General features: G+C 41.3%; 1 protein-coding gene across 2 annotated transcripts in view; it reads right to left on the bottom strand.

Moving 5' to 3' along the window:
- Positions 1–15,980, bottom strand: part of znf827 (zinc finger protein 827) — a 57,393-nt gene extending 41,413 nt beyond the window's left edge. For both annotated transcript variants that reach the window (XM_029512209.1, XM_029512219.1), the window contains exon 1: positions 15,750–15,980. In XM_029512209.1, the coding sequence (XP_029368069.1) occupies positions 15,750–15,792 (43 nt within the window). In that variant the 5' untranslated portion in view covers positions 15,793–15,980. The remainder of the gene's footprint in view (positions 1–15,749) is intronic.
- Positions 15,981–20,442: the final 4,462 nt, after the last annotated feature.

Here is a 20,442-nt window from a genome sequence, read left to right as displayed (position 1 = left end):
GAAGAGGAGGCCATTAGCCGATTAAGGCTGGATGGGGGTGCATCAATACTGTGCCGATGTCAAAAGGAGAGTCATGCCCATGAGCTAATATAGCAATGAGAGAGAGGGAGCAGGAAATAGAGAGAGTGGTAGTGCAGGTCAGGGAATCACTAAAATCGCAAAGATTACTGACCGCAAAGCCATAAAAAAAATGAGATAACATAAAAGACTGCCACAACAAACCAAGACTAAAGCCGTCACATTTGCATCGCCAATGATTAGCCCCACATATTTCCTGATATGACTAGGAGTATATGGTAGTAATCTTCAGGCATGTGTGTCTGAAGGTGGGTTAAGGAGGCAGGGCAGGGGTGAGGACATAGGAAGGAAGGCAGTAAGTATGGAGGTAGTGAAGAAGGAGCTGTGGCAGTAATTAAGTGTCCGGCTGGGCCCTGGTGGAGGTTGCCACGGCCGCAGGCTATGCTAATGAGCATGCCCGGCAGTCAGGGCTGCCTTATTAGTGCTCGCTGGACAATATGGTGGGAGAGACGCTCTACTGGCGGGCTCACGTCTCTGCAAAAGACTAACAGTCCTCCTGAGGAGGAAGGTAATTCTGTTAATTGGGACGCACTGGATCGGGATCGCGTCCTTTCCTTTTTCCATTTTCTCTCATTTGCTTGATCATTTTCACACCAGGGTGCTCTCTTTCCTTCTCCTACATTCCCCTTCATCCCACCCCCTCTTCCCCCCCCACATCCATAACCATAAGTACAAATATAAGAAATAGTAAATAATAAAAAACACAGATGCTCTAAATAAAGCATCTGTGTGAGGGTGTGGAAGTTAGTGTACATATATCAACTACCGCTTTCACATGAAATTATGCACAATCAATCTGTTAAATGCAGTTGTTTTGTTGGAAGAACATGATCATTTCTCCAAAGTTTTTCCCATCAGGTTATTTTCCCTCGGTGGTTGTTGAAACATGTCAAGGACAAGACTTGTGATCACAGAGGGGAAAAAAAAAATCATTTAATGGAGCACCTAACTTGTACCCTGTGTGGGGAAGCAACACTTGTTTCAATCTTCTTAAATCTACCCATTCATATTAAGTGTTAATTGCATACGCAGTACACTTAACAGGATCACTTATCATTAATAGACATGCATGCAGTAATAAAGTAGCAATCAAAGGTTTTACTTTTAGTGACTTCAAAATCTGACACCTATTTTTCTTTCATGAAACAGTAGGCTGAACCATTAAACATCTGTCTAGAAATTAATTATGTTGACACAATGTCCTGATCCAGGAGAGGAAAATTCCTCAGCATACTGGTAAGGTTTACGTTGGATATTCTAACATGAAAACTAAGATGAAAGGATCGTCTTCTCTATTTCAACTTCGGCTCTCCACTGTCCAACTGGTCGAGTGTGACAAAGATGTAAAGAGCCCATCTTTTAGTTGCAATCTGAGGTGAGGTGATCGTCTCAGTGAGGATCAGGGTTCAGGCAGCAGGGCTATATATATAATGGCGGTTCAGTCATATTGAAATGTAGTGCAAATTACCATCTGTGTATTTTCAGCCTTGGCCTCTGTGGTTTGTGGGTACTTTGGGCGGCATGCCAGAGGTGAAACAGGAAGGAGAAGTGTTCTTGGAAGAGAATGAGATGACTGAGAGCCCCAGACCTCTGAAATTCCTCATTGCAGATGAAGTGCACTTTACCCCCTGGTTTATTTTTCCCTTCCATTTTTAGCATCTCATGTAAAAAAAAGAAAAAAAAAAAAAAGAAAATTTTGCTCATAACCTCAGATGTGTCATCAAAGCTGTGGACCTAAGCTGCTGGAGGGAGAGAAGTGGTATGTCTGTTGCATCTCTGCTGCATAAATAGACCCATTACTAACTAAATGCTCCTCTCTTTATTGCCAATTTATTACCCTGAAATAATTCAACCTGGACTTAAAGTTAGTGTGTGTCCATGTAAAGTTGTACATAAGTTTCACTTATGCTATGATAGTTAGTAGTTTGTATAACACACATTAATTTTTACCATTTCTGTGTTGTTTTGCAGAATAGCTACCTGATCATGGATTTATCATGTCAGTCTATTTTAAATGAATGTAAGTTTGTGGAAATTGCCTGGTGGCTTCTTGTGAGAATTGCACTGATGATGTCTGAAGAGCAACAATGTAGAATTTTTTGAGCAAAACACTTACAGAGACATACAGAACAGCAGATAGCCATATGAAGTTAATAAATGATACACAAATTCATTGATCTACATAAAACCTGCTTTCCAAAAAAATTGGGGGGGCAAATAGGGAGTATAAAAAAGTATATAAAAAAAGATAATCCCCTATTAGTCCCTCAGATGGCAAAATTTTCAGTTTTGTGACGTCATTATAACAGACTGACTGTAACCAATCAGCCAAATACATTTTTTTTAACAATTTCATTTGAGGTTAAACACAGACGGGACAAATAAATGTTCGGGTTTATCATTGTAGCAGTAATTAAGAGTTCAGACTTCAAATCAAACTGAATTACATGGCTAATGACACTAATTGGTGAGTGAAAACAGACCAACACTCTTTGTCACTGTCCCAAAAAGGACACTGAAACACAGAACACGGGTCTGTCAAATCCCATCTCAGTCTACCAGTCCACAATTCAACCCAGTGGTCAAAGAGGCATGCAATTTTTATTCACTCTATATTCAGTGTTTATCTGTTATGAAAGTCTGTGAAGAAGTCAAAGTGAAAAAGCAGAATGATGAGAAACCCAGTGTAATGACGCTTTCATGTGCCATCACACAGGCAGAATATGACCGTTCTCATTTCAAACTAGTCTGTCCGTGTGATGTTATTAAGTAGTGGATGGTAAAGCACCACTGCCAATAATTCACTTCCAACAGCCTGCAAATGCCACGTATTCACATAGAAACTATGACTGCTATGACTTCGGTGGTCAGAAGCCACAAACATGTCGGCTAGATCAAAGACTTCAGGCCTACTCCTTTGTAGACAGGCTTGCAAAAATATTTAATTCATGTTGCTAATTCCATTCAGAAAAATCTTTGCTTCATACAGCCCCTGCAGGTACAGATGAACATTGCAACTGTTCTTTCACCTCTGGCAGTCTTTAAGAGCATGCCAGAAATCTTTCTTAACCTGCTGGTGCATTTGCTTTCAGTGATGACTGTAAGATGAAAAAGGCTGGCTATCACTGGGGAAGGGGCGGGGGTTGCCACCGTGGCAACCTCTGAATATTAAGTTCTTCCCGCCCTCAACAAGGCAACCAAGAAAGGCTGAAAGAGCAGCTAATGGCCATGGCCCTTGATTTAACTTAAGTTTAAGAAGCACGACCTGGATGACTGAGATCTTTAAACATCAACAATGTAAATGGCAGCAAAACTTTGTTGGTAATGCTTTTCGCAAAATGTGAACTTTTAGGTAAGTTCAATGTTGCTAGCTCTGACGATATTGTGAGTAATTGTGAGTTTGTGGCTCTTGAAAGTTAACCCTTTAACACCGAAGATTCCTACTATCCCCCTCAACTTTTTCCTTATTTTAACCATTAAAAATGCCAGAAAGCGTCCTGTGAGTAAAGTACTTTTGCATATTTTTCCAGAACATTTACAACCTACAATATCCGACAGGTTACCATATCAAGACTGTAATGTATTTACGGATATTAACATTTGGATATTTATGGTAATTTGAAGAGTCATGCAAACATGTTGCCAGCAGTATGCTCATTTATTAGGGTTAAGGTTAACATAACTAAATGTTTTTTAATATGTAACAATACAAAAGGAAGGTGGGTAATCGAGCAACAGGAGGGTGGCGATTAACTAGCTAATTACAGTGCAAGTAATACTAAATGATATACGCACCATACTGGTATTTTTATGACTCTAGTTTGGCCTATGAATTGGCCTGGGCTGACTGCTCTCTGACTGAATAATTTGCCAAAAGGCAAAAATGTTAAATCTGCTTCTTCTTTTTTTTTTTGAAAGACTTATTCACTGCTTGCAGTGTTTTAGGAAATGAGTCATTTTTTTTTCCATTTGAAGCTGCTTCAGAATGCTAGTAAATAATCTAAGCACAACACTTTGAAAAGAACTCATGAGCAACAAGGTTGTACACACGTCTTCTTATCTCAAAGAGCAATACTGTGTGAAGCTCTCTATTGAATTAAGAAAAGCTACATAGCAATTTGACTAACAATGAAAGTTTCACTGGCTAAGGGTTATACAAAATTGAAAGTAATGTTATTTCCAAATTTCCAAAAACGCAGACTACAAAGTATTAAAATGACAAAGGTCTGCCGTACTATGGAATGCCCTTAAAAAGTTAGTCTTCTACTCATCATTTACTGATCTATTGGTAAATGTGTATATTGGTATATTTCCTAAACAACAACTGATCAACAAGTTTTCAATGAAAGAGTAAGGACACAGCCTGGAAAAAAAAAAACAAAAAAAAAAAAAACGTGTCAGTAAGAAGGTATTTAATCATAAATATAATTAGCATTCAAACTACTGTCAAGCCAAAAGATTTGGTTACAGCCTTTTGATATTTTAAATTGTGCCACTTTACATGTGCTGATTTTCATTGTTTTCCTTAAGTGTTTTTCTAGATTCTTTAATAGTGGGACCACAACTTTCAAAGATCCAAAACAATTTGACTTAATTTCAATGCATTGTCCATCCGAAATTTGTAATCATGTTATAATGCTGCAATAATTGCAGAAGGATAGAAGTCAGATGCCAAGACTGTCTTTAATCAGCCAAAAAAAAAACTTAAATTTAAATTAGCTATGGACCATTCAGAAGGACTGAAAAGTAATAAGAAAGTGTTTAGTGACAGAGCTACACCACATTACGAACCCACATCTAAATGCATCTGAGGCATCATCCCTTAGCCCATGCACACACATTTCATTATTAAATGTGAGAAAGTTCTCCTTAAAATGATGCCTGTTAAGTTTAAAAACAGAGTTTGTAAATTTCTGCTTCCATGCCTTCAAGTTGGAGGGAAAATTCATTCATAGTGTCGAACATTTAATATCTCAGACCCAACTCTTGATTCTGTGAGAAAGAGCTGTTCATATTCATAAAGACTTCACCCGTTCTGTCTCAAACAGATATGTGGGTGGCATCCTTCTTTGTGAAACAGAATAAAGGCAAACACATACGGCACCCTTAAAAAGAACACATATGGTAATAAAATTATAATAATAAATGTAAAAAAAAATGCTGTTGCATGCACATGTGCGAAATCTGTGTGACATATTTGTGCGTACAACAGCACAAATTTTGGAAGATTTCTTGTTTTAATCATGCTATTCTTAAAAACTCTTGTGCCACTTTGCTTGCTTAATGTGTGCTTGGTGGCATTACATTTGATTGACACAAACCAGATCAATTTGCTGCAGTGGTTGATTCAGTGAGAAGCAAGTACACCATGTGTGCTACACACTGGCATAGGAAGATCCAAAAGATAGTACAATATTCAGCTTATTATAACAACTATGGAAACAACTAATATTGTCCAGTACTCATTTACATTTAAAATTTCTGTTTAAAATAGAAAGTAATTAGCATGTCCCCTTCAACGAACATAACTCCCTTGTGTGTTTGTTTTATATCAGGAAAAATTATCATGAATGCAGCTCAGATTATCATTTAATGTGGTTTTGAAAACTACTAATTATAAGCCACTTGACATTCTAGTGAGATCAATTTTTCTTCCAGTTGACAAAGTAACCTCAATGTGGACGACGTGCTGGCGTTCGAGAAGACGGGATACATTCTTTGAAACGAATGCAAAAAGAACAGGCCCTCACCCCATTGCGTAGTTTTCTGGCATACTGAAGCTCCTCACAGAGGTGATTGTGTGGCTGTGGAAGAGAAGTGAGAGAGAGTAGGAGGGTGGAAGGTAGGAGTGTGTACAGCGTCCATGTATTGTTTGTAAATCACCCTACTGGCAAAAAGGACACTAAATTCTATAGCAGCCAGTCCCCCTACGGACACAAAGCAAGGTCCGGTGGGACGTGAGATGTAGAGAGGTAAGCCTATATGCGCATGCAAGTATGTAAGGGACAGCGTGTTAGAGTGATGGCAGCAGTGTCTATTAGAAGCACTCAGAAAAGACGGCAGGGAAGAATGAGCAGAGGAGCAAGGAAGATGGGGGTGGGTGGGGGTGAGGGGGTTCTTGAGAATTGAGGGGGAGGAGGGGTGGCTTTTTTTATAGAGGTATTGGTTTGACGGCTGTTTGGCAGAGGCGCCCAAGGCAGTGACTGCTTGGATTTTAGCCTGTCACTTAGGACAGGGACACTAATCAGGATTGGTCCCGGTCCCCTACCCCAGGAAAGGGGGAGCACTTTCAGGCCATGATTAAAAAACAGGAAAAAGAAGGAGCAAGAGAGGGAGAAGAATTGCTATGGCACAGCAGGAAATGCTAACCGCTAACCTCATTTGCATGCAGGTCCAGGGAGAATGGGGGGGCGGTGGTGGTGGTGGTGGTGGGGTTATTCCGTTTCCAATCTCCATGTTAAATGCTGGCCTGGGCAGCTGATGGGAATGAGAGGTATTGTTCGCCCCATGCTGCTCTTTCCCTCTCTGTTATACCAATACCTGCCTCTCTTCCTCTAAGGTTTAAAAAGAGATATTGCATCAGTAATTTCAATCTCAATCTGAAATCTATATGAACCCGTCATGCCATGTATGCAGCTGTTTACTTTGTGCAGACAGTGTACTGCAACCAACCCTCATAGGTCTATTTGTTCTGTCATAACCAGGTTGTGACCTGAGGCTGCCGCATTCAAAGCCATCCTTCACCCACTGAGTCTGTTCTGTGGCATAATGATTGCTATGACAACCATCACTTAAAGCCACGGGTAGGTGGAGGAGAGATGTCAGCTTCTCGTCTACTCTTCCGATGATCTCATTTCTGGCTGGCAGGTACAACAAGGTCAAACCACTGAAACTGGAAAAGTGGCTTCGTGCTACATGCAAATGACAGAACACAGTTTCCAAACAATTATGTCCAAATCGACATGGGTCTCTCTCTCTCTCTCTCTCTCTCTCCGAGAACCACAAGGTGGGGTTTCCAAAAAAAAAAAAAAAATCAGGGGAGTCAGTGAGAATGAGCTGTAGAGGGAGGGATGACCATCTTTGGCCAGCCACAAGCACAAAGTCTGGCTGTGCGTGCCAAATGAGGTTTTTAAACGGTTTTTCTGGGAGGATTTGTGCTAATCTAGAAAACCTTCTGGAGGAAGTGCAAATACATCTGCCACTGACCACTCCCCTGTAGAGTACGAGGGATTAATGACATGGCAATCGGAACCAACATGGCCCCCATTCAAAACATTCGTGGGGAGTGGGAACATGCGGGCAATCACAAGCTGAGGCATCTAATTCAGCCCTTTTTCAAAACAGATCACTACCTACTTCCATTCATTCACTTTGCTACTCTGTTAATTTGTCCAGCTTAATTTGTCTCTACTTATGGTTATGGCTCTTACAGGTAACATAAGAAACAAGGACCCTCACACATAAAATATCCAGTGATTAGCTAATGTCATTAACACCACAAGGGCAAAATCAAGTGACACAATGGTCACTCACCAATTACCCTTAGTAAACAATGAAAGGATGCAACTCGGGTCACATCATTTTTGTTGTTGCAACTGCATTTTGCTAATGGGGAAGCCTCCTTTACGTCACTGAATTAGTAAAGATGCTCACCAGCATTCCCAGCATCATAAATAACCTTACACTGCGCTGACAATATCTTTCTCAGAGATGACATCACATCAATGATTTTAACTTCTCAGGATTTTTGTCCCGCAGCCAAACACTTCCACTCTCCTTTTAGAGGTGATATATTGTTTCCCTAGAGAGCTGTCACTGCCTTATGGTCCTACTATCCTGTGTCTGTAACAGCCCCCCTCCTTCTCTTTACTTTTAATCTCCCTATAAAACTGATTCTACGTTGCAGAGAGCTGCAGACACACAGCTGTTGGCCTAGCTAGTTAAAGGCATTAGCCTGTCCCTTGCTCTTGACTGTCTAAATATGCAATTCGGATGGACATCCACACCGCAAGGAGAGAGGGGTTATGCTGGCTTATGTACTAACTTGAGCCAGGCCATGCTTGAGAGAGAATGTCTATGTGTGACTGTAAGAGGCCTCCTGGCCTCCTCTACCCACACAGGAAGTGAGGTCATTTCACAGCACTGTTGTGTGTGGACGGCATTCAGTCAGGGCGACAAAGATCAATGTGTTGGCCAGAAGCCACTTTAAGCCCCTTAGCAAAATATACATATGCTGATGACCTACTCTGAATTACTCTGTTGCAAAGAGGAGCTTTAATGAAAATCAATGTATAATATTCCAAGTTTATTGGGAAAGTCAAACAGCAATAACCAAAGCAAAATCCATTGCCAAAAAACTAAAATCAGATTCCACCTCATGCCAAAAGTACTTCCAATTCTCACCAACTAGTTAAAAATGTACCACATGCTCCAAAATTTCTCCACATCCCACAGGCGATCATCTTTTTTTTCTAAGACAGCTGAAGAAGTTCTTTATCTCTCTACAATGTAATTTTAGTGTCTTTCTAGGAGTGAAACGTGAGATAGAGTCCAGCAATAAATCACATCCCTGTTTAGAGCAGGCGTCTGGCACGACTGGCCGGCTTCAGCTCCCTAGACCACCACCTCCTCCGCTGCCGCCGCCGCCGCCTCCTCCTCCTCCTCCTCCTCCTCCTCCTCTCCTCTCATGCTCTCCATCCCTCATGCCTGTTAAAGGCTTGTCCTGCAGGGCCTGGATGCACTTGTGTGGTACAACAACAGAGAAACCGCCCAAAGCTCTTAACAGCTCTTCCTCTCCACTTCTTCCCTCCCTCCATCTCCATTGCTACCACCACCAGATCCTCTCTCCCTCTCCACACTGCTCTGTCTTTCCCAGCTGCACCGGCGAGCTGTTCCGTATGAACTGCTGCCAGCTGAAAGCCTGCTACTCCTGTGAGATTGCTATTACTCAGTGCAAGCAGGGCTCTCCGTAGCCAAAGGGCTGCTCTCCGAGCTGTAGATCTCCATGTTGTGACTTGTCAACACGGGAAAAATCGTTACCAAGGCTGAGGCACTTCCATTCCACACAGAGGGGGTTCTGATTGAGACCAAGCAGACAGGCAGGTACTGTACTGCAGGTACTAGGACAACGGCTGTTATCTGACTTTGTGCTGAAGGGGACTAGCACAATGAAATTATTAGATAATACACATCTGAAGAAAAAAATTATTTTCACAGTGAATTTCAACTTTACTGATACTGAATCCAGTTATTTATACTCAGAGCAGATGAATCAGATATTTTTGTCTGTGATTCCACATTTTTATAAAAAGGTGACCATGTCAATTTTTAAGGTTTTTTTATTTTACAATTTCAGGTTTCAGAAGATCAGACTCATTTCTTTATCAGTTAAATAACCTAGATTTAATAGAATCACAGCTTTGAATTTCATTGAAAACAATCTGATCAAATCTGAGAAAGGAACACGTAAATTACACCTGGCATCTGACTGAGAATTCAGATGCATCTTTCGTTTCACAGTCTTTGGTGATAACGCTGTAGTTACATCTGAGCTGATTTAAGTATTCCTGGGTGAGACAAATGACACCCTGTGAATGTCAACCTTGCGCAGTACATAAATCGTATTATGTACCATTATACTGTATATCATTGAAATACCTGTTTTAAAAGTGGTAAAATGTCAAAGAACCTTATTTATAATAGTTTGGAGAAAGATGCATTATCACTTCTTTGTTCTCATGCCATTTAATAGGTGTTCTGCTTTCAAAAAAAAAACAACAAAAAAACAGGTAAGCTACTTTAGACTTCTGAGACAACTTGCCTCTTGCATGCTCGTAGAAACACTGCTACGCTAAGAAGATATTTGTGTTACTAAATTATTTGCCTGTCTCCTAATTATCTCCTTCCAGTGACCTCAAATATTTTCAGATAAAGAAAATCTCTTGTTTATTGGACAAGACAAGAGCAACAGTTTAGGGTGCAAAGGTATGCAAACTTCAGAGATTAATATGTACCACAGTTTTCAGGTCAAGGTTAAGCATGTTTTCAGTAGAGAGAGAAAACAAATGCATGGGCTTTAATTCATGCTCAGGAGTCATCACATTTTTTTTAATCCTGAAATGTATTTGGGTGCAATTTGAATAAACAAAGAGATGGAAAATGGGTGAAGTTGTAAATGTAACAAATAAAGAGCCTCATTCCTTCAGTTAGAATTAAGTTAGACAAGGAGCTACATATTGTCAGTAAGAGGGGAATATGTTAATATTATTCCAACTCAATTACAATCACATGAACGTATAGGGACATTAGAGTGGGATCTCTGACCATTTATTTAAATCCCATGCCCTTAATGACTTATTATGGTCCAATATTCACTTATTAATATTGGCATTTGTTATCATTACAGACGTGTGTGAATGTGCAGCAGTATGTGGCTTGAACGCCACAGGGAGAATGACTTGCACGCTGATCAATTGCAAATGAGTTAGTTAGATATATGGTATTTACAGAGACATTATGGAGTCAGACTTCTGCCGACTTGGGTTAAACAATGTAGACACAGGATTTGTCTGATGCCCTGGAATGCAAAAACTAACTATGAATTCACAATGCTCCTCAACAGAGAATCTAAATAGAAAGTCACTCTCTTTAAGCTCACGGCCAAACCGGGTTCGTTACTTGGCAGTGAACATTCGAAACACGAGCAAAGCTTTCTTTACTTTTCAAATGTGAAGACAGTGACAGTGAGGAAGCGTGCTGGTGTTTGTAAAAGTAAATTCTTTGGGTACTTTTACTTTTTCATTGTACTTTACAAAGATTTAAATTTGCTAGTAAGTCATCAGGCTTGACCACAGAGCAGGTAAAAGTTAAAATGTTTCTAAAGGCACAATGACATCATTAGAAGGGGCTATTCAGGTAACATCTGAATATGACAATTATGAAATATGATGTGGTCCTATGTGTTTCTGCCCCTCCCCCCCCTCCCGTCTCTTTGTCTCCTAAACCAAAAACTTATTAGAAGTGATTCCCACTGAAACCTGCCAGCATAAAAGGCCCTACACTGAAATTCAGTCAATTCCTAATTTCAGGTGTTAGCTTTAAATACTGAATGGTGATACAGATGAGTGAAGAGATTTTGACTCCTTATGCCACTTACAAAAGATGTATTTGTAAGGGGTATAACGCCTGAACCATTCCTGCCTTGCCAATTGTCTAAAGTATAAATTGGGTTAATATTTGTATTTAAGTATTGATCCACACCCTGAGGCTTTGCCACTTCTTTGAAACCAGGGCCATTAAACCTTGCCCATCTAACCGATTCCTCAGATCAGTCTCTGTGGTTTCTGTTACCATCAAGTCAAACAAGAGTCCAGCTTGCCCACTGAATATGAATATTCACTAAAAGCTTTTTTATGACAGTGACTGAGGTATCCACCACCTTTACCATGCCCTTTAATTCATTTCTAAGTTAAAGCCTGTGTATCATTATTCGCTTGAGCTCCACTTGCCTGACACTGTCAGAGCACCCAAACCCCATCAACTTGAGGCGGGGATGTGGCAGTGGTGGTGTGGTGGGGGATTCTTGGCAGAAATTCCTCACAAATTTTATGCCAAGAGCGAAATGGAAACCTCCTCTCATTTTCCTTTTCCCTTAATCCAATGTTTTCAAGCCCCGGCCCCACCAAGGTCATTATAATCATAGCAAGTGGAAGAGAGCCAGTGACCCACCATTACGGTAAGGTAGAGAGCCACCCAGTCAGTCGGCTATTGGCTCATGGAAAGGAGAAAAATTCTGTCTAGAACTGCTTCAAATCTCTCAAGTTTCAAATGCACAGATAGCCAGGGGAGGAGGGAGTAGGATACCAGTGTTCCTTGTGATGCACTTTAGTAGGTGCTCTTTATGATCTGGTCTCTTACTCAGTCTTTATTTCTAACATTTTCACTCATTTACGTTAAAAGTATATGAGATGCAGATGAAGAATGTTTGAGAAGCGTAAAGGGCATGCATTTAATCTAATGCCTGTGTGTTTTTTGACAGAGAACGTGCCAAAACTTTACGGCCCTCTCTGGCTAAGCTGTTATCATTTCTGAAATCAAGAAGTCACATGAAGAAAATATTTGAGCTTCTAAGCATTTTAATCAACCCTAACTTTTAAGAGTAGGTAATAAGGCAGCAAAATTACACAAACAATAGCTCACTGCAAGGTCATAAAGAATGGCAGTTTTCATTGTGGCACCAAAGGTCATGTTTACTTGTCAGAGTGAAGGCGCCATACTGTACTGTGACCTCCATAGCCAGCTTATGTACCCACAGACACACACAAATACACACACATGGGTTGCGTGTTCACTTTCACATGTGCGTGCCTTGCACACGCACACACACACTTAAAGAATAGTCTCCTCGCACAAGCTGTGCCACAGACAATAGGACAGCACACACTGGGCTACACAACCCATATATCTGGGTCTGTGCTAAGATAAAGCACCTCCAGCATTAAAGTCAGTGTATTAGCTTGCCCTTTTTCGCCACAGATGAAGAGATTTGAAGCTCGATATTGTGCTTGTTGGCTGGCACACCACCAGGGTGTTGTTGGCTGAATAATGAAAACACACAGACTGACAGCGAATGGCATGAGGTGACACTTCCATTCTTGAGTGGGAAGATCCAAAACAAAGCACAAAAAGCTTCTGACAAATTCATACTTTTCTTTGACAGTTTGTTGACTGAGGAGGGAAACAACTCCTAAATCAGAAAAGGCTTTCATTTAAACTCAGGAACACGGGCACAGTAGTGCTCTAGTAGAGTGCCTACATACGAGTACACGATTTCAGATACGTGGGTGAAGACTATTTTTGTTGCAGACCAATTACAACGCAGTTTAATTGAGAGGTTTACATGGGCTTACTTTGATTTCATGTCCAAAAGACAGAAAATATTGGACTTCATGTTTGACTGATTCAGACTGCACAATAATGATGCTGTGCCAAATACAGCTTTCACCCCTCAACTGTGTATCCTTTGAAACACAAGTTGTCTAAAATCAGGAAGCACTAATGAACACAAACTCATGTGAAACACCCTCTTATTTTCCCAAAAAAAAAATTTATGAGCAAAAAAAATAAAATTAATAAAAATAAATAAAAAAAATAAAAATAAAAATAATAATAATAATAATAATATAAAATAATATTTTTAAAAAGAAAACTCTTGTTGTGAAGATTCATCTCAGGGGTGAATTTGGATGTTGTTCTGAGCAATCAATTATTATCACTGTTGGTGGGCAACGAGGTGCTCAAATGTTTTCATGCCTGTTACACAAATAAACATACAATCAGTTTGATATTTAGTGACTCATATCACAAACAAACATTCTTAATCTATTAATATAAATGTCCCCTGTTAACAGTTTGACATATAAAGAAATCCTACACAATGAGTCACACCAAACGGCCAAAACTAGACACACACTGATTTTGGGGATAAAGAACAAGTTATCAAAGTTGGAGCTGGTGTTACACTTCATACCAAAATTGAGATCATAAAGCTACTCAAGCATTAGAAGATGCTGGGAACTGTTCGAAAAAGTGCATTTAAAAAATATTAGAATAGAATAGAATGTGATTAATGAGGCAAGAAAATTTAAGGAAACGCAACTAAACTTTTGTTCAAAAAAAAAAAAAAACAGCCACTGCTTATATTTCATGATTTCACTGTACACTAAATACCAATCTTAATATACAGATTTTAGGAAACAAGGAAAAACACATGTAGTGGACGAGCGCCCAAACAGCAACCCCTCAATATCCAGAGGGCTTTTAAAAGGGCTGCAATGAGTTATATTCCTATATACACACAGATCATTCTGTGTGAATTAACAATGTGGCTTACATATTCCTTCTGTAGCACATCAGTGAGGGCTCACTGTCAAAATATCCTCCTGTCACTCAGTCACACATACACACAGAGATACACTTGCAGTCACTTACTGCACCCACTGTCACCCAGCCTCTCCACCTCTATGCCTCGAAGCCAACCACTGCAATTTCCCAAGTTCAATCCTAGGTCAAACACCTGTGCAGTAAATAAGCAAATATTACCAGTAAAAAAAAAAATGCTTTAATGTAGTCAGTCTATGATGTTCATTTTATTGAATGTGTCAGACTGGTGACGGGTGTAAGAGTTCATCCATTCCTCAACTCACTGGACATTCAAAGGAAAACATGTCAGTAAATTGGCAAAAAGAAACCACTTTTAAAAGTGTCTTTTGAGCATGGCTGCCAATTCTGAACAGGTGGCACGATTTAACATTTAAGAAAGCTTGAAGATAGGGTCTTATGACAAATGTATGAAGCCACCATTGATTTAAAAATTAATCACCCCCCCCCCCCACTATTAATTACATGTGCATGCCATTGTGACTAAGTGAGCTGTTTGCTTACGCATGTAAGCAACGGAAATGATCAAAAAGCAGAAAAATGGCACAAAATAATGCCACCCTTGGACATTTCCTTTAATAATCGCTGTCATTGCCTACAACCATCTAAGCAATCCTCTAGTGGCCGGAGTGCGCTACAGCAGCTTTTCATTATCTGAACTGATAAAAGGCACAATACGAACATCCAAGATACGGCGGGTCAAATGTACAAAAGTAAAACAACCTCCTCCGAAAAGGAGAAACGGGACCCACAGTAGGTTTTTAATGCGGAACAAATATTATTCTAAGCATCATATCAGAGCCCTGACTGCCCCCCCCCTCTTTTTTTTCTGACCGCGTTATTGATCGAAGTCTGTCTGCAATAAATGGCTGAAAAAAGGACGGTGGGGGGAAAAACCCTGAACTTCAGGTGACCGACCATGGCTCTGACACAGCCTGCATACAGGCAGGGAGGGGTAGAAAAAATACATTGGCTTGGTACAGAGAGAGAGAGAGAAGGGGGGGGGGGCGTAAAAAAGAAAAAAAACTGCACACTTTTTAAAGTCGACGACAAACAAGCGCAAACTGATTCGGTTCCGTGATTTTGGAGTTAGCAAAAATAAAAACTACGAGCGGTGAAAGTTGGACGTTCATCGCCGAGGAAAATGAAGTTTACCGAGCGCTGCTAGGTAGCGCTATTGCTAACGAGGAGTAACGGGGTAATGTGAAGCCAGACTCTGGCTTGTCTGATCCGACTGACCCTTCATTTTATTGCGGCCAGACTCCCAGATCCTCCCCCTTTTCAACCCGAAAAAGCGACCTAGCAGAGGCGAACCCCCCCACCTCACCACACCACCACCTCCTGAAGCGAAAAACGCTCGGCCGTTACCCCCCCAATCCAACACACACACACACACACACACACACACACACACACACAACCGACACATATGCCAACTGACCGCAACCTTTAGCGGAACCAGACCCGTTATCGGTTCTGCTCTGAATAAAAGCCACGTATCATTTATCCACTCTGCGCCTTTCGCTAACGTTGCCCATCGCCGACAACATGGCTGCCTCGCTCGGACCTAAAAAAGGGGGTAGAAATAACCTACGCCGGAGTCTTTTGTCTCTTTCACCTCTTTAACCCTAAACTACTGCGCAAAAAAGCACACACACAGGCGGAGAGCCGTTCAAAGCACACAAACATTTCTTTTTCTTTCTTTTTGCACAAACCGATGCGGGCTGACTTACGTGAAGGCAGGCGCTTGGGTTGCTCCTGCTTCCTCCTTGGCATTTTCCCCCGTTTTTAATCACATTCTCGTCCTTGTTTGGGGATAAGAAGAAAAAAGGTTTTTCCCATTGAGACTGGAGGCGCCAGTGATGGCAGGGACTTGGTCGTGCACCTGGCTTTGCTCGGTTTAAAGTGTATTGTTGGGGGGGGGGAATGGGAACACAGGCGGAGGAGGTGCCGCTGTTGTTGTTGCCGTGTCTTGACTATGGCTGCTCTCGGTGCAAGTGTGTCTCCGAGCCCCTAACTAACACTAATGCAGGGATCAAAGGGCAGCAACAGCAGAGCAGACACACGCGCGCACACGCACGCTCACTCACTCACTCACTCACTCACTCACTCACACACACACACACGCACTATTGCGTGCACGCACACATTCGAGGAGCTCGCCCCCGAGAGCGGCGTACGGACAAGGTGCCCCCAAGCTTTCAGGGTGTATTGCTGAAAAAGAAAAATGTATTTTTGAAAAAGCAGAGCGGGCATAATTCAGCCGAGAGACCATATTGATGGAGTCGGATTACATTAACGGAATCCATTTAATTTTCTTATCCCCCCCCCCCCCCAAAAAAAAGCAAGAATAAAACACTGAGTGGGTGACGATAATAATTTATGCGAATGATGCACACATGAATGTACATTTAATTTTTTTTTATCGCTGTGAAATATATAAAACGAATGAATGTGAAATGTGAATTTAGACTGATTTGAACAAAACAGACATTTTACTACCAAAACACAATATTTATTATAAAAGTGCCCCAGGTAAAATTGAGATGCTGGAAATAAACATTAGTGAATTATTATTATTGAAAAAAAAAAAATACTTAGTTCGAGTCAACATATTCTGCTCATTTCAATAAATTCAGAAGATAATATTAGAATAATGGCATACACAAATCAGTACAATGTATACTGTTTATTTAGGAACAAATCCAAAGTATTGCCATGTTGCACACTTACACCAGTTTACCAGTTCATAATGATTAGTAACTGTACAAAAGTTGAATACAGCCAAGTAATAACATAAAGGTTCATTTTAAGCAGTCTTTAGAGTAACATTTCTCACACAATCAAACAAATGTGTTTATCTTTTCATCAGGAGCCTGTGATGAAAAGACCCTACTCTTTTTCTCACACGCAGGCTTCGTATGCGTAAAGTCACTCATTTAAAATGTGCCTGTGTGTGTTATACCTGGAATCTGCCTGTTAGAAGAACAGTAAGAAAGAAAGGTACATTGGGTGGTAGGTAGTGTTAAATCAGGTGGGGGCAATAACATGTGTCACTGTCTGAAAAAATATCCAGCAACTACCCAACCCAATGTAGTCATCCGCTCATCAAAGTTGAGAGCCCAAAACTAGCCAGAGCTGAATCTTCCTCCCTCTCAGCTGGGTGTTGGGGCTTTTTCACAGCGCAGGCTGTCCCCCACTCCCTGCTGTTGGACTCCTCCAGGCTGCGTTCTGTTGGCCTGCCGCGTTCTTTCACACCTCGGCCGTGTGCGAGGAGAGCTGTGTCTTCATCCCTCCATCCTTCCATCCTCCAGTCCTCCTCCTGCCATGCCGTCCACCCACCCCCAGCGGAGGCGCAGGAGGCTCGTTACCGTGGCAATTAGTGAAAAGCCCAAATTAGCCCTCTTGGCTGTCCACAGGTGACAAAGACACTTTGCATTTCTGCTAATTAGGAAAGAGAACAACATGATTAAATGGGGCCTATCAGGAGGAGAGTGGACAAAGATGTTCCACAAATAGAAAAGAGTTATATATTATTGAGTGCTTTGCACGAAGACATCCCATTAGGATTTCCACACAGGATAATGTTGGCTTGTGAATATTACAGTGGTTTGTATTACAATTTTTAATGGCCTATTGTGAGTGATTTTGCATGTTTGTGTGTGAAGACAGGTATGTTTCTCACTCGCACCTGCAGATGGACAGATGCTCTGACTAGAGAGTGGATGAGCTGTGGCAAGAAAAAAGTTAAATATTTTATCTCTCTGTTTTGCAGAATGTGTGTTTTTGTAAAGCACAAAATCTGCATATGCCAAGACCTCTAGATGACTTCTTGACTTGCACATCAGGGAAAAAAACTTCTCAATTAAAGCACTCACATCAACTTGTTCATTCCTTAGAACATACTAGAGTTTATAACTCTAAGAGAGTATGTCCTACACAGAAAGTAGATATTTCTTATTTTATACCAGGGCACAGATAGATAGATAGATAGATAGATAGATAGATGGATAGAAATTGTAAAAATGTATAAAGGGTTACTTGAACAGCATACATAAACATTTCTGGCTCACATCGGTTATCATGTCTTTAAAATGCAATGCACTGCAAACAGCTCTTTTCCACTAAATTCCACTAAACCAGTGAAATGCGGCAGCTCTGGTTTGTGTGCTTGATGAATGTCAGATGAAGATGTCAGCACAGATGAATGTCTTTGTTAATTGGGTTTCTAGATTTGTTTGTTAGATGTTTATACTTTCAAATTTTGAATTAACAACTGCGGCGAAACTGGAATTCTCCTATAAGCATTTTTATGCCGAGTGGTTTAATTGGTGTTAAAGACTTTGTCTGTGTATTTAATCTTTGTTTATATCCCCACACATTGGTGGCAATTAATGACAAAGAAAGCCTAATGTAACATCAAACCTAAGTTCAGAAATTTGAACGTGCACATCCATCTGGTGCCATGATTTCCCCCAAACGTGCACAATCACAGTAAGTAAGCTGTGCAACTCTTCTAGTTTCTCTTGGTGGTGTTTTTGTTCCCCGTTGAGTTTGATCACCATGGGGAGGTCACAGCCTGTTCCCTGACCCCGACAATGCCAGGCAGCTGAGGTAATGCTGGCAACAGGACAGTCTGGTGATAGTAACCATGGCAACACTGACATGACCTCACTCAGGGTTGAACCTAAAGGTCATTCCTCATTGCTCTAGGGATGAGTGCTCCAACTATATTACCAGTGACAGTTCTCAAATATCTCAGCTAGAGCAGGTACCGAACACTACGCACACACACACACACACATACATACATGCATTTAAACACCGAATGGCTCTTAAATAACACCACATAATGACCTGTTATGACTGTTTTTCTAACTAAGTGAAGATATAAATGATATAAAATACTGTATACTCATGGTCAATTACAATTGTTTTGTTTCACTTCCCAATAACTGGTGTAGGATACCTGCTTTGAAAACAGCTCAAATTGTCAGTGTGCGTTATTGCTACTTATTAAAATGGTTCCCTATAGTGGCACAACAGTTAGTGGGGGCTAAATGAGTTTCAGGTGCTTCAGTGTAGACTGGAGCAGACTGGAGCAGACTGGAGAGAAATGAGCTAACTTGCTTTTGTGCCTTGGGGGGAAACTGAACATCCTCCAGTTTCTTCTCCCTTCCTGTGTCTCCCTTCCTTTTTTTTTTCCCCCCACTTCTTCTCTCCTCTCAAACCCTGTCCTGTGCAGGCTAGGCTGGTTGGGCTAACGTTAGGCTCGGCCAGTCAGATGTTGCCCTGGGGTAAACAGAAACATCTGTCCCCTGCCCAGCCGTGACTGTCGCTGAGTGATAAATCCTGGGCTGGCTTGTGCCAGCGCTGTCCAGCGTGCCACCTGTCCCCTTCCTACACAATATCCCCAACACAACCCTACACGTACACACCCACACACTTCACCCTATTTGCACCCGTCTGCCTTCATCCTGACAGTGTGACAGAAGCAGGTGGTTCACTCCCTTTTTGCCCTCTGGCCTTCTACGCTCTTGTCCTCGGTTGGCACATTTATGCAAGGAGCAGGAAGGGTTGTCGCTTCTAGCAAATACCAATGTAGAGATCCCTGTACTAGGTTATTCAACGACGGTCCGAGGGAACTCAAAAGCAATCGTCTCCTTTAATCAAGGATAAAGTCTGCAGATCAGCTAAACTAAAGTGGTGCAAAGTTCAACAAAAAAGGAATAGATCAGAAAGAGAAATTTCTGAGGATGTGACTAAAATGGCAATGGTTTTAACTTATTTAAAGATTTACATGACCCTCTTGTAAATTTTGCTGTCAGAAAACTAATGCGCTCACACTTTTCATTCGGACTTTCTTTCTCGCTTTCCTGCTACTACTTCCTTTCTCTGCTCTACAACTTTTACTAGTGTGACAGGGGCAGGTGGCCAACTTCCTGCCCTCTGACCTTCAACAGTTTCCCTGCAGTAAGGAGACAGCACAGGCCTGCACGCACACGCACACATATGTACACAGAGGAGGAGCCTAGGTTGCCCTGGGTGAACTGGGGCAGAGGTCTCGCAAAAGGCCCTGGAGGGAAGTGAAGGTCCTTAGCTTCAGGGACAAGAGTTATTTTAGCTTGCAGTGCCAGGCCTGACAGACTGACTGATTGCCCCAGCAGTGCCAACACCTAAGAGAATATGCACATCGGAAAGAGAGATGCATGGTGTAAAACATAGTCTGAAAACTGAGAAGAATCAGTGAGCTGATCAGTGACACACCCCTCGCTAAACACAGTTCTAAAAACAGTGTGCTCTTTTATCATTCCTAGTAGTTTGCATACTGCATTACAGAACATTTTTCACAGAATATCACAAAGCAGGAGGACAGTAACACTGCCACCTGCCTCTAAATCACTTTTTTATTTCAGAAGCTGGGCG

The sequence above is a fragment of the Echeneis naucrates genome, chromosome 1 (assembly GCF_900963305.1).
Source record: "Echeneis naucrates chromosome 1, fEcheNa1.1, whole genome shotgun sequence".
Taxonomy (NCBI): domain Eukaryota; kingdom Metazoa; phylum Chordata; class Actinopteri; order Carangiformes; family Echeneidae; genus Echeneis; species Echeneis naucrates.
The sequence above is the reverse complement of the archived record's forward strand: the minus strand, read 5'-3'. Positions and strand labels throughout refer to the sequence as shown.